Source organism: Vicugna pacos, chromosome 25 (genome assembly GCF_048564905.1).
Source record: "Vicugna pacos chromosome 25, VicPac4, whole genome shotgun sequence".
Lineage (NCBI taxonomy): Eukaryota > Metazoa > Chordata > Mammalia > Artiodactyla > Camelidae > Vicugna > Vicugna pacos.
In genome coordinates this window covers 11,990,811-12,006,464 of record NC_133011.1, presented here as the reverse complement: position 1 = coordinate 12,006,464, position 15,654 = coordinate 11,990,811, and the positions used below count along the sequence as shown (strand labels likewise).

The following is a 15,654-nucleotide window of genomic DNA, read 5'->3' as shown; positions in this document are numbered from 1 at the left end:
GAAGAAGGAGCCCAGAGAGGCCAAAGTTTTATTGGACAGGGGATGTTGCACAGCTGAAGCAAGGTCCTGGAGCAATACCCACCATGCGCAGCAGCCAACAGGCAGACACGGCAACAGTCTTTGCTGAGCGGGGAGGAGGCTACTATTTATAGGGGGGAATTGCCGTTAGATTGGCTCATCAATTACCAGGGAAACCAGCAGCTGGGCCGGGGGCAAGTACGTAGGTAGTTACTAATTAAGCCCTATGATTAAGAGGATTGGGTACATGTGAGTGAAGCACGTACTGGTTGAGCAGGGGATGTACATTGAGCAGAACAGCCATCTTGAATGGCCTAACCAAAAATTCTATCAAGCATCTTTTCTGACCACAACGCTATGACTAGAAATCAAGGGAAAAACTGCCAAAACTACACACCTGGAAGCTAAACCATGTGCTACAAAATAACCAATGGGTCATTGAAGAAATCAAAGTGGAAATAAGAAAATACCTGGAGACAAGTGAAAATGAACACACAGCAATCCCAAATCTGTATGGGAATTTCCCATATCTAATGAATCCCAAATCTAATGAATTTTGCTTTAATATTATTATGAATTCATGCATTTAAACATATCTGATGTTTCAAACCATTCCAATTATTATCTTTATTGATGCTTAAACTGTAAAACCTTTGCCAGTGGGAACCAATTCAAGCTGGCTCTTGGATCCTGTTGAGTTGTCTTCCATAGCTGCCAAGATGTTCCAGGGTCATAGCGTACATTTCCTGCCCCAGAGCTGAAATCACCCATTTCTTCAAGAAGCCTTAGTTCCTTTTAGTAGCAAAGGATATACAGACATCACAATCTGGGCATTAATAAATTGGTCACTGTTTCTAGGTCTTTTCAGTAAACAAAGCTAGGGGAGTCTGTTGTTACTGCTTTGTAGCTTGATGTAAGATAACGTAATTTATGAGTTCATACTGACACTTCAAGCCCAGGATTTACTTATCAGTCTTAAACCTGTGCTTTCTTCATCATGAATTCTTTCTAATCACCTCAGCCAGAAGTGACAGGTCTTTCCTTGAATTACACCCTCCCTTCAATGATCTTTTTTTGCAATCAACATATTAATCTTATGATTTATGCTATTTCTGTGTATACTTATCCTCCCTACCGAATGGTAAACAATTTGAGGCCAGTGTTCACGTCTTTTTAACTCTTTGTTAAATAAAGATACAATTTCTAAAGTGCTAGTGTATTTCCTGACATAGAAACACCTTTTCTCTTTGAATCCCTCAAGATATGGAACAGTACTATATGTGTACTAAATTTAAAATATGATTATGAAATAAATACAAAATCAGGTTTATGCTCAACTTTTCAGATATAAAGGACCAGAAACTCTCATTTCAGAGGCAATTATGTTAAAGATATTAAAGTTGTTTGAAATTAGTTTTATTTCACAGATATAAAACAATTCTGAACATTTACAACTTGTACAACGTCTGGTAGCTTTCGTATTTTAAAAAGTGCTATATGCTACGAGAATAGGAAAAAAAAAAATGAAGACCACAATGACATTCCAAATTATAAGTTCAGGGGATGGGAATATGAAGAAAGTATTCTAATCAACTACAAAATCCTGAAACCATTCTTGATTGAAGGAAAATGAATAATACTGGATCTATAAACAGTGTGAAATCACACGTTGGTCTGTAAACACGTTTCATTTGTTTTTTCATTCAGATGTACACCTACAAACTATATAAGGTGTCACTAAAATGAACCAGTTGAAGGTATGATAAAAAAGAGGTAGGGAATAAAAATGAAAGAATTTATTTTGGTAGTTCTTCGATAATGATGCGAGACACTGAATTCCACCCAGTAGAGGCATCTCCTTTCGGGTAATCTGAACACGTTCCAACCCAGATAGCAACATCCACCAGCCCAGCACCAATTCCTTCACAAAGTCCTTCCACTGCAAAACAAAGGTGAAAGTTACATCTCTCTTTAGAACAAAAAGCAAAAAACTTCAGCTCAAATGTATTACTTTAGCAAGCTAGATGAAATTTATTTAATGTACAGTGAATTTAAAATTCTACTACTTAATAAGAGACTCATAAGTTCTCTTCTTCTTAGCACACAAATAGTTTTAAAAGATGTACACACATCCATTCTATGATATAAGCTTCACAGGCAATTTTCTTAGAGGCTTCAACCATAAAGCCAGAATTGGTTTACTTACAAAGATGACCTAAAACAAAAAAAGCAATTTATTTGACTAAACAAAGGAAGACTACACTTTTAAAAGCCAAGACATTGATGTGATATTTAAGTCTTTTTTTTAAAGAAGACACTTTCCAACACTTACCTGTATACTTGATGGTATTCAAGTAGAAGAAAAGACTTTCATAATATTAAATAGTAATTCTAGCATAACCATTATACCAGTCCTTCAATCTGGGCGTCTTATTTTACACAGAATTTCCTCACGGTGAAAAAACAAAAAACTAACTAAATCGTTTTTCCATTGTGTTTTTATGCTTCATAACTACATGCCTTTTCACAGGTCCTGGACTTTCACATACTAATACATACAACTTGCATTCTGTCTTATCAAGGCTCTTCTCCAACATTAAAAAAAATTCCCCTGGTGTTCATTTTAACAGGCAAAAGGTATGACCCCGTTGGCATCTGTATCAGGGTGAAAAGGAACCTCAGATTGGCAGATTCTTTAAGAAAATGGGTCTGGTTAGTTTTCCTATCTGGTTGAGGTGAGTGCATTCCAGCTGAGCCCAGGGGTGTAAGCCTGAAGCAATCTGCTTCCACCAGCTGTGACATCAGTGAATGGAAGGCACGTCCCTCCAAATCCAGGGACCAGTCTCTGGTTCAGACTCCTTCCAAAGTTGGGAGAACTAAGCAGTGTGTGCCCACAATATCATTTCATCTAGAACTCTTAATACAACACTAGGTGAGAATGCCTGAAAACCCTCGTGTTCCTCCAAGGTCTTGACATCCATGGCCTAGAAATTTGGTCACTTCATCCCACAGGAGGTTGGACAAGCTTGTGTCTAGCATCAGCCTCACAAGGGGAGAGTCAACGGTCACCTCACAGCCTTTAACAGATGAAATAATGTTTTTTGAATGAATGAATGAAAATTTTTGCAGGTATAGGGTAGTCTTGCAGCTTATTCATCACCTAAAATATGTTGGATTAGGGGTTCTCAACCTGTTTTCCTCCTAGACCCAGGTAACAAGATGACATTCAAATGTCTGTCAAACTCCCATGGGCACAGCCAAGGCTTAAATTCATCCTCTGATGGCCAATAGGCACACAAAAAGATGCTCAACATCACTGATTATGCAAATCAAAACTACTACAACAAGGTATCACCTCACACCAGTCAGAATGGCCATCATCAAAAAGTCTACAAATGACAAATGCTGGAGAGGCTGTGGAGAAAAGGGAACCCTCCCACACTGTCAGTGGGAATGTAAATTGGTGCAAAGAGAAGGGGTTAAAATATCTTCTTTATGTCTTGAGGGTATTGTGGGGATTTGAGGAAGAAAATGGACAGGATGTCCTTGATTCCTTAGGGGTAAATGTACTATATTAATTTCTGGGATCAGTTTCTGACTTAGATCTCTAAGAATGCTGAAATACTTCTGGTTAGCAGTGAGGGAATCTCTTTCTTCTGCCATTTTTAAGTACAAGATTAATGAGAAATTGCTTTGAGAAATCAGGGAAATGAAGCTAGTGATATATACACCTTTGATTCTCCTGGCACACGCTGTCACGGGTGCCACCCACAGCAACTCAAGAAAGCAAAGTGGCTGGGAGTCAGATGTTGACAGCAGTGTCTGGGTGATGGCAGTAATAGGTACTTTCCCCTCCTGCTACTTTTTGGTAGTTTCTAAACTTTCTAAATGAACCTTAAACTATAACAAAACAAACAATAGTTTGGGTTTTGTTTTTTTTTTAAACAGCTTAAGTGACCATTGGTTTAACTGAATGTCTGTTTTCTCAGACTAGGTAGAAGCAAACAGAGAATGCAGGAACAATATAGAAATGTTCTCTTTTACAAATGCAGCAGACTGTATCTACCTTTTTAAAGAACAAGACAGAGAAATCAGCCTCCTTGTCAATCTAAACTAGTGGTTCTCAACCTTGGCTGAACATTAGAATAACCAGAAGAGACACTGGAAGTCCCACTGCCTAGGGTGCAAGCAGACGCATTAAGTCACAGCCCATGGAGGAGTGGTACTCAGACATGGGGATTTTTTTTTTTAAAGTTCCCCAGTTGGACACGAGGTATAGCCGAGATTGGAAACCACTGTTCAGTGGCATTATTAGCTATTCTGCCATTTCATCTAACTCTGATTTTCAACCTTGAGATTAAAAAAAAAAAAATACAGCCCTTAACCAGAGATTCTGATTCAGTTGGTCAGAGTTGAGACCCAGGCATCCATATATTTTTAAAAAAGGTCTATAGGAAATTCTAAAGTGCAACCCAGAGGGAGAATTATGCACAGAAAACTTGCTACGACCCAAAATTACAGTGGACTCGAAACTCATCTTTAGTTTCTAAAGATGAGGCACATTCTGCAATGTCACTCTTCTACGTACCAGAGGAAGTGCGATGAATGTTAATTGTTGAATTCATTTCAGGGCTTCCTTGGTCCAAATAAATTATGGCTTCAATAGGAAGAGGTCCTGAACATTCAGCTCCATTGAACGTGAAATACCAACGCTGACAGCACGCACTTCTGCATTTTAACCGGAGTGAGCCACTGAACAAAACTCTTAGGGCACTGTTCGAACGCATCTTTGTGAATGTACACTCCTATCACAAACACAGAAGCAGGGCTTAATTAGCATTTTCAATTTTAATTAAAAAGGTGCTTTCAAATTGTAATGTGAATTTTATTTAACTATCCTTTTCCCCAAACTGTATTAAAAAACTTAGCTTTTACAGAGGGAAAGCGATTCTCTGCAAGATGGATAAGAGGCTCTGATATTAGAAACTCTTAAGAAAACGGAATTATGGCTTTCTTAGAATTATTCACCTCTTGAGGGTAACTTTCAGTTTTACCCAAAACAGCCAGTCTTCAGTATTTTAGACCAAACCAATCTATATATTTATTTTTTTTTAATTCCAAAAATATTTCCCATGTGCTGAATGCTATAGATACAGCAGTAGACAAAACAGAATCCCTGCCCTCATGGAACTTAAAATCTAGACTAGCACTACCTAGATAGATTACTCTGACTCATGTCTTTTTGTTTTGTATGTTTAAGTTTTTTTAATTTAATTTATTTTGGGGGGGTAATTAGATTTCTTTATTTTAATGGAGGTACTGGGAACCTCACACATGCTAGGCATGCCCTCTCCCCCTGCTCTGATTTGTATCTTTTGAAGCAAAAGCGAACAGTATCCGGAATAAAGCGTAGATGGGGTTTTTAGTCGTTACCTATGTGACACAATGCTAAGACTCAGCCTTTTTTTTCCCCTCTAATTGGTCTTTGCAAAGTTTGCCTGTCTTTTGGCTCATGGTCCACTATCTTTTACCTGCAGAAAGCTCCCAAACCCATTCTGACCGCTACTAAGAGGAACTTGAAAACATATTAATAATTCAGAGTCCACAGGGAAAGTTTGTAGAACTCAGCAACTTTTGATGAACTATAAATAAGCAGCCAGTCTGTTAATGTCAGGTGTTTAAAGGAGGCAACATTTTAACAGAATTCTAAGAAATCACATATCAAAAAAAAAAAAAGGGAATCACATATCAAAATAAAACTGGTCACAGTCACCAAACTATGGAGCCTATATGGAAATTCTATCACATAGAAATCAAATCAAGACTGTCACAAACATTTTTGTAGATAATAGAACCGACATTAAGAGCTGAGATGAGGAATAGGGATAACACACAGATTGCTACTTAGAACCTTAAGTTTTATGAAAATAAAACATCTATTTGCCTGGTGGTCGTCGTGGTTAATATTAAGGAATGATACACTGTGGAAATGGAACCATATATACAGCTGGTCAACAAAAGAAGAAAGAGGCTTAGAAATAGCACCAACTTCAACTCTCAGCCATCCCGATGGACTTGCCAGTTACTCTGGAACCAAATCAAAGTGACTGAATCACCAATCCAAATGCATTGCCAGACAGACTATTTTGAATGATTCTTCTCCCTAAAAACTGCAATAATTTTAAATGGTCACTGTAGTATATTTCTGGTCCGTTCTATTTCTCTTAAGCTTAGCAATTTCAAGCTGCGCCCGCTACTCAGAATAAGGACAAATACCGGTGGAATTCCCACTTCTAGATAATTTCTATCCTATCGTGTGGTCGTTTCTTGGAGATTTCTTTCCACTTCTATGTCTGGAGCCACAACAGAATTTCTTAGACTAATTTAAATTTAAACTCACTTTAGGACAATATTGGAAAGTTGCTTACTGTCTAACACACATACCTATGCTTGCTCTTCTTGTTTGCATTTGACTATTTTAAATACTACTAGGGTTAAAATGGTGTTTTATTTGTCTAAGAAATAACTTTACAAAATTAATTCTGAAACATCACCAATTTTTTTTATTCATTCTAAGTTAAAAGCCACATGGTACCCATCACTTAATTTTGTTAAGTCTTCCAGTAAAAATAAAATAAAACGTCACCTAAAATTAACACTTATCCCCTCAACCCTTAAAGTTTGCCTCAACTTTAAAATAATTTGAACTTTACTTACCGCAATTTTTCCAAGATCTATGCCATAATTCAGTGAACTCCATGAGCACTGCTTGTAGTTAGGCGTCCAGGACTCCTCAAAGATTTCCCTCAGGCATTCCCCCTTTTCTCCTTTGAATCCATCCCGACCTGGGATTCCAGGGGTACCAGGAATGCCGTTGGCCCCAGGGCTTCCATCTCGCCCAGGCACCCCCGCAGGCCCTTGTAAGCACATCCCATTATACTGCAGAGGGAAAAAGAAAGGGGGAAAAACTCTCACCACTTAAGATTCACAGACTCAGCCTGATTAGAAATACATTTATTTTCAGTCCTTGGATTCAAGAATCCCTACAGACCACTTGCCCATGTTCTAGATGAGTTATTATAGAGAACTGATTTCAAAGTTATTTCTAAAATATTTCTTTCCTATACTTTTTATACACTTTACACACATATACACATACATACACACTCATCAAAGACATAATGTTTTCTAACCTTTAAATGTCCATTAACAGATGATTGGAAAGATGTGCATATGTATATATAATGGAATACTACTCAGCCATAAAAAGAATGAAATAATGCCATTTGCAGCAACATGGATGGACCTAGAGATAATCATATTAAGTGAAGTAAGTTAGAAAGAGAAAGACAAATACCATATGGTATCACTTATGTGTGGAATCTAAAAAAATGACACAAACTTATTTACAAAACAGAAATTTACTCACAGACATAGCAAACAATCTTATGGTTATGGGGGAAAGGTGGGGGAGGGATAAATTGAGAGTTTAGGATTTGCAGATGCTAATGACTATATGTAGGATAGATAAACAACAAATTTATACTGTACAGCATAGGGAACTATATTCAATACCTTATAATAATCTATAATGAAAAACAATATAAAAAGGAATATATATGTGTGTAACTGAATCACTATGCTGTACACCAAAGACTAACACAACATTATAAATCAACTGTACTTGAATTAAAAAATTTTTTTCATTTGCCTGCTTTCTTCTACTGTTCACTAAAAGCATATATAATTTTTAAATGGCTGTATTCCAAGGTGGACATAATTTGATATATGGCTTTTTTCTTCTAACCCTAGATGTTGTAAAGGACGTGGATTTCAGCATCGTACTTTCACAGTATTATGCAAACATTGCACTACTTGGGGATTGTTAATTCTATTTTTTTCTACTGTGAATATTATTATAATGAAAATCTTTATCCATATAGCTTTTTTCTTCTTTTGAATAATTTCCCTAAGATAAATCCCTAGAGATATAACTATAAAATAAAACCTTAACAGTCAACAGTGGTCCTACACTGGCAATATCTCTAGGTCGGATACACACATCTGCTTCTCCCCATTTTTATGTGGAGGAAGTGTCATTAGGATAACACTTCTAGTTTCCAACCCGACCCATCTGTCCTGGCCAAGGAGAAGGAGAAAATGACCTCATTGCAGGTGACTATTAGTCTTCAACAGGGTGGCAATAACCTATCAAACCCTTAAGTGCTAGGATTCTCTCTGTTTTTCTTGGAGGGGTGGGGTGCACAGCACAGTTCCCATAACAAAGAATTATCTAGACCCAAATGCCAATAGTGCCATGGCTGAGAATTTTTATTCACCTCTTTATCTAAAAACTGCTATTCACATAATCTTAGTGAATTTGGTCCCAGAGGTATTACATCTGTCTTCTTCCACTTTAAAATGCTAACTCAGCGCATGATTAGTGCCAGGTGGAGGTTTCATAAACGTCTGCGAAATGAACCCCTGTTTCTTCCACTGGCCACCAGGGGGCAGAGCTTGCTGTGCGCTTGAAAGGATGGCTTTGAAAGATTCTGTACAAAGAAGTTGCTTTATAGAATCTGTTGAAACCTTTAATGACTGAGTGGATTCTTTTCCCCCAGCAAAACCAAATCCAATCTACAGGATGCACCTGAGCCTGGCTGCACAATAAACTTTTCCAAGTCGGGCTAGAGTTGTGGGAAACCACAGGTACTGTAAATCCTTGGAGGGAAAGGAAAAAGATTGGTGGCTTTATAGGGCAAAGGGGTATTTTGTGTAACATAACTACAGATTTATAAAATGCAGACTGCACATCAACCACATTCATTTGGTACAGTTTTAAACAATTTAGACACTCAAAATAGAACTGTAGCCCTGAACACATAGTCTGCTATGTGGAATGAAATTACATAGCACATCACCAAAAAGTACAGTGTAAAACTGCAGGAATTTTTTTCCAGAGTTTTTGAATCTGGCTTAGAACTAGCTGCCAGGGAGCTTAATTTATCAGCTCAGTTTACAAGAGAAGCTTAACAAACATGAAACAATTTTTTTAATCAAAAAATATCCCCTCCCCATGTCCTGCAATGCCTGTAACCCCTATTTGTCTACAAATAAGATTGGCTTAAGGATTGAAGTTTATTATATGCCAAGGAATTCAGTAGTTTTGAAAGGATCACTCTTGCCACAGAGCAGAGAACTGCTCTGTCCTCCACTGAGTTTGTTGACTTTTAGAAGGAAAGAGCTTTAAGCAAACAGACTTCCCATAGATTAACCCCTCAGAAAGCACTTGGGCTATTTATTTGCTCTCTTGGAAACTGTCTTCTCCCTTAGTTTGGCTGTGATGTTCCTACCTGGTGACCACAGACTGAAGACTCGGGGTGTCCAGAAGGACTGACTGCCCATCTGTCTAAATAGAACAATGAAATGGGTCCTTGGTGGGTTAGTGCTGGCTCCCTTCATTTCCTCTTCTGGTTCTAAACCCTCTGAACCGCTCCTGGCCCGGCTGTGGTCGTCCAGCAAAGTAAATTGCAGCCCATGCTCCCTAGGAAGATGACCCAACATGACTCACAGTCTTCAAGTTACAGAGTTGGACGGATGCTGGGTGGGAGTTGTTATTCGCTCTTGCTGGCAGACGTGGCCACCAGCCCCAACAAAGGACACGTTGCGCGTCCCTGGCCCAGGCCCACAGGGGATCAGCGAGTCCAGGGTCTCCCAGGCAGCTCCCAGGCTCAAGTTCTAGCCTAAGCTCCTCATTCCACTCATTGCCGCGCTAACCCTCTCCATGCTCGGGGGCGGGGTGGGGCGGGGGAGGGAGACCAGAAATTATTAGGTGATTCCCTGTACTTCGGAGAATCCCACCCAACCCCGGCGCCTCTTTGCTCCACGATGGCCGTCTCATTTTAGTCTCCTCTGCGAGTTTCAGGACTCCACTCCATGCAGAGGCCAGGTCCTTTCTAATCGGTAGACTCAGACAAAGCAGGACTCCCCAGAGGCACGCAAGACATACACCCAGCTGTACAGACACCTCCCATCCCCATTCCTCACCCCTCCTACCCCAGGCACCAGCTGGACGGACGCCCTCCCGGTGTGGCCCGCGGCTTCGTCCCCTCCCCCGAACTCACCAGGTCCACCACCTCCCTCGGCCGGAGAAGCGCCTTTTGCTTCCCCTTCGGCGTCTCGGAGGCGCTCGACGGCGCCTGAGGCTGCAGCAGCAGGAGCAGCAGGAGGCCGAGGAGCCGCAGCGGGGAGGCGGCGGCGGCGGGGCCCTGGGGACGCATGGCGCGCGGCGGCCCCGGGACTCGTGAAGCAGGAGAGGAGGAGAAGGAGACCCGGGAACCGGGACGTGATCAGAGTCTGGCCCCGCCGCGCTCCGAGGCCGCCGAAAGCTGCATCAATGCGCCTTTCACCCGCGCGCTTCCCTCCCTCCCGCCCCCCAACACCGGGGTTTCCATCCCGTAATAGGTCGGAGCCCCCACCCCGAGCCGGACGTGGGGCGGGCCGACAGCCGGGCCCGCCCCCTCCCGCGCCGCCGCTCTGCCCGCAGGGACCCTCGCGGGAACGCGCAGACCTCTTGGATCCTCTGCCTGGCGGGTGGCGATGCTCAACAAACCACAGGTGGAGGCTCTAAGGACGGAGTGGAGACCGCACCGCCTAAGCGAACATTGTAGAGGCACGTGCCTTCACCTGGGTCCAGGCACACCTGGGTCAAACCCTGGCACCCTTGGCAAGCTGTGTTTTGGAAGATGACTTTTTGTAGGGGATAGAAGGGGATGGTGGGAAGGAACCACAGATATCATCAGGTTCTCCCAGGGGCCCGTGACCCAAATGATTAAGAACCCAAGCTTCATAATGAGAGCTAACAAATGACCAGGAACCAAGCCGTCTTTTACGCATACTCTCTGTCCCCTCGGCAATCCTATGCAAGTTGATACCTCCTCTGCTTGCCCCGTTCACAGACGGGGAAACTGAGACTCGGGGAGGTTAAGCCATATTCAGTGGTAAAAGTCCACCTTTGAGTAATAACTCTTGACCTCTGACTGATAATTATCTTTTTCTAACCCCCTCTGTCCTCTTTTGTCCATTCTGGAAGAAAGTGCCCTCAGGGGCGCAGGCCACTCACCAGCTAGGGGCAGGTTGGACCAGGAGCTCCTTTATACACCACGGGCTGGAATCAGGCAGGACAGAGGTCTTGCCACTTCTGAAACAACATGGAGGTTGCTGACAGAATGGCAATACTGCTAAGGTCAAATTCAGCTCAGCGGGGTTCTCTTTACCAACCGGCCTGGTTCTGGGAAGTTGTAGTAAGCCCAACAGATGGACATTAAAATGAAGGAACAGTCTGGCAGGGGAGCAGTTCAGGGCAGTTCTAGGAATCCTCACTCCTGGGTCAGCGCCTCACCACAGGTAAATTCCATTCCTGTTTGTCAGAAAAAGCAAAACTCCAAATGTGCTCTAAACCCAGGACTGGCTGCATAATATGCCACTGCAGCATAAAAATGCAGGGTCCTCTGTTAAAAAATTATTAAGAATTTCAAGACAGTGTCAACAAGCAATACATCAAGCGTAGGACCCTTCTAAGTGCAGACACACAAGTTGTTCACCCATAAAACCCATCCTGTGTAGAGCTAAGCCAGGTCCCAGCTGATGCCCTTATGTAGCCAAAGCACTGTGGTGGCAGCAGGCTACAGGCTGGAGAGGGGAGGGGGGCACCACCAGCCAGTATGTCTTCTATCCAAACACAGTTCCTGCTGCTGTAACTGCTGTTGCTACTATCACCCATCAGTGACTTCGGACGGCCCCTTTCTCTAAATCTGGGGTCAGGTTGGGGTTTCAGTAATTAGCTAATCCTGTGTCAGCATCCATGTATTTTAAACTACACATTCACATAACTAATTAAATTACACTGTAAGATAAATAAACTAGGTCTCATTCTCTACATTTGAAAGATAATATATAATAATGTGTAAGTACTTCACAGCACACAGAGGGCTTTCACATGCCCTGTCTCCCAGATTCTAACATTTTCGTAAAAGTACTCCTTCCAAGGGTTGGATTAACTTGGCTGTCTCTCTGCTTACTGCTACACCTCTGTGGGTTTGCAAAGTCATTTATCCTACCACCTCTGGAATTTGAGTTTTCTCAGTTTAAAACTTAGACCCATTCTACCATTATAGATTTTAGTTCCAGTTGGGGATTATAGATTAGTTTGGAGTCCTCAGTGCTATTTCCAGAGTGATCTTTCCTGAAGATTTCCAAATGTGTTACATATTTTCTGTTCAAATATTTAACTTTTTTTTCCTATGAGCTATTAATGCATTTCTTATCTGTTATAAAAACTCCTTTAGGAGTGACATCTTTAAAACATTTAATCTTGGGGGGGAGCGGATATAACTCAGTGGTAGAGCTTGTGCTTAGCACACATGAGGTCCTGGGTTCAATCCCCCCTACGGCCATTTAAATAAATAAATAAATACACCTAATTAATCCCTCTCCCCCCAAAAAGATTTAAAAATAAAACATTTAATCTTCCCACTGAGATACATAATATAGCTCCCCAATTTTCCAAATCCTCTTTTATGCATAGGTAAAATTTTTCTTTATATAGGTCTTATATTGTGGCTATTATGTATTTTGCTGCCATTGCAAATAGAATCTACACCTCCCCACTGGTTGTATTATTGTTGTATTACTGTGTAACAAATTGACCACAAAGGCTAGAAGCTCAACAGGGTACAGTAAAGCAACCCCAGTTTGGCCATAGCTAGAAGCAGCTACCACCCCACAGCTGGAGAGACATAGGTGACCTGTCAAAGCTGGAATCATGTGGGGCTTGTCCACTGAAAGCTGGAGCCAAGAAAGAGATGAAGCCGCGGTTGGAGAAGGAAGATGAGCAATATCCTGGCTTCTGCCCACCCTCCAATCTCTGACCAAATCCAGTTAGAGAGAGAGAAAAAAGTAGTGGTATTAATGGTAAGAGCCTGGGAAACAGGAGCCTGGAACAGCCTGCAGAGGTCAGCCTCCCGGGACAAGGAGCAGGGCAGAAGCATGGAGAATGGCACTGAGGTCAGACAGCAGTGATAAGTCCTGAAAAGGGGGGCCGAATTCCTCCCTCCACGGCTCATGTTCGCACGAGCACACACAGTCAGCAATAACATCCCACAATGTGGTGGCTTCATCTGCATCCCTAAATTCCCAGATTACCAGACTGTTCAGGCCGGTATTAAATGGTTAATCTACCCATATCCTGCTCTGCTAGGCATTCAATATCCGTTACACTTACCTGCTCACGAGTGATTGGAATTTTTATAGTTCTAAAAGAATAAAATTGATGGAAAATTATAGAACCTAAATCAATGATGAAAGATTAGTAACAGTCCCTTGCCTGCGATGGTGGTGAGGACATTTTAAATGCGTCCTGTTTCATTTGTGCACATTTATACAACTGGGAGCTAGCATCCTTTGCAGTGCTTGAGGGCAAGCACTGGTCTGGGTTAGACCGGAAAGAGGTACATTTCATTTATTCTGAGTCACAGCCTGCTACGTGCTTTCTACTTGGGTAGTCTTTCATTTCCCGTCAGTTTTCCTCCTTTTTCTTAAGCAACCCAAAGCTGTGCACTTTCTTCCTCTCCTCATTATGCCCTGTGTACAGAGGTTTTGAAATCAGCATCCTCTAGGAACAGACTCTGCATTGTAAGAATTCCTCTGAAAATTCTTCACCGTGGAGATCTGTGTTGAAAATGGTCAAGATTAAAGACATTTCTGGGCAGTTCAGATGACTCCTTGCAGCCTGTGTGTCTCTTTCAAGGCACAAAGAACTGCCTGTTTTATGATAAAAGAAAGCCAAAGTAAGCAGGATATTTGGAATTACATTTTAAAACATTTAGGTTTACAAAATACATCCAGGTCTCCTGTCTCCCTCCACAGATCTCCAAACCCATGAGCTAACCCATAGTTTCTGGTTATTTCTTTCTCCAGTTCCCCCTAACAATTATAGATGTGACTGCTTTGTTGATATGAAGTCAGACCGTTGCAATTGAAATTGAAGCAAGCCAGTAATATTAATCTCCTCCCTCACCCATCAGTTTTTATCAAATGACAAAGTAAGCTGAATGCATTTTTACTTCTCCCCAAACTGTCCAATAAAGAATGTTGAACAGTGACAAAATGGGATTTGACAGGAGAGAGAAAGAGATCAAGAGGTTTGGATCCGAAACATGAAGTGGGTAAGTGTCCAAAGGAAAAAACAAAAGTTAATAATTCATTGTCAATAATGGCATAAAAGTTACCGGTTATAAGACTTGCTACCCACTGTATAGAAAATTAAAATTAAGTCTTGGCAAACTCCCTTCCCATGTTCCTTGTGATGACTTAAAAACAACCCTTTGGCAATGCTGCTAGATATTTTGGCAGTATTCTCAGAATCACCAGAATGATCAGTATGATCAGAAACATCTTCATACCACTTTTCCTTCTAACTCTTGACTAGATTAATAATTCCTGTTTTTATGGATGCTGTCCCTACCACCCACCCAATTTATTTATGGATTCTATAGAAAGCATGCTTTGGAATTTATAGGTGACCCAAAGCTGGAAGAGCTAGCTCAAGCTGCTTGCACCAAAGCCAGATGGAATGGTCTGCTTGGCAGCAGTTTCTGAGAAAAAGATGAGGGAGGATAGGTCTGGGGAGTGATGGGGGGCAGGGTAGGGCAGATATTGAATTAACCACTTCTTAAATGAAAATCAAAGAATTGTTATATAGAAAAAAAAAGTCACCTGAAATTGAATAAGGAGAGAAAATAAAAAGCTTATTCATTAAACAGATATAAACATCTACTGACCCCAACCACATGTAAATTTTCTTTTGGATCTTAAACTCGATTAGATGCTGCCACTAGTTGTGTGTGACTTCTATACCAGGGGTGATAAGAAACACCCTGGAGCTTGACCTTCCACCCTTCATGGTTCCATTGTGAAATCTCTTCATTAGGTAACTTAATGGACCTTAATGGACCTTAATTTTTAAGTGATTGCTTGCTTGGGCATCACAGGAAATTTGTCCTCGTATCCTAGTCCTTTCTTCCCCTTTTGTTTAGGTGGAATTCTTCTAAGAATGAGATCACATCCTCAGCATCTGCTTAGTGTGTCTCCAGGAGCTTCTGCTTCTTGGTAATCCTTTATTAAATGTCTGATGACATGTCAAGGTTATGTTTGGAACGTTAGATTCCCGGGCTGTTTCCTAGTCACCTTGCCTCCCCAGCCCACATTCGTGCACGTAGACACAGCAAAGCCCTGTATTTCTGCTCTGACTATAATTATATGGCTCCCTATCTCATGATTACCAAGGCAAGGATGCTGTGGCTGCTATAATCCAAGGTAATCTTAGTGGCATCATTACCACTATAAGAAATAACTGCATTGACAGACACACCGTCTTGCAGGGTGAAGAACTTGCTGGAATATGTGTTCTCTTCCAGGCAACATGTTTTAAGAGACACATTGGCAAATACAGCACAGGAATGTTAGGTGGAGTGAGCATGATTGTTAGGGGATTCAGAAACCCTCACAAAGAACTAACAGTTGAAAAATCGGAGCTTGGCGGCTAAGAGGAAACAAAATGCAAAAATCTGAAGGGTT

The 15,654-nt window shown here is 41.4% G+C and overlaps 2 protein-coding genes across 2 annotated transcripts in view; both read right to left on the bottom strand.

Moving 5' to 3' along the window:
* BAALC (BAALC binder of MAP3K1 and KLF4) overlaps positions 1-15,654 on the bottom strand; it is a 328,207-nt gene that overhangs the window by 175,270 nt on the left and 137,283 nt on the right. The window lies entirely within an intron of this gene.
* CTHRC1 (collagen triple helix repeat containing 1) lies at positions 1,413-10,444 on the bottom strand. Its single transcript, XM_006212159.4, has 4 exons — positions 10,143-10,444; positions 6,736-6,957; positions 4,607-4,823; positions 1,413-1,957 (listed from the first exon to the last, which is right to left on the bottom strand). The coding sequence occupies exons 1-4, from the start codon at positions 10,296-10,298 to the stop codon at positions 1,815-1,817; spliced, it is 738 nt and encodes a 245-aa protein (XP_006212221.2). The 5' UTR covers positions 10,299-10,444; the 3' UTR covers positions 1,413-1,814.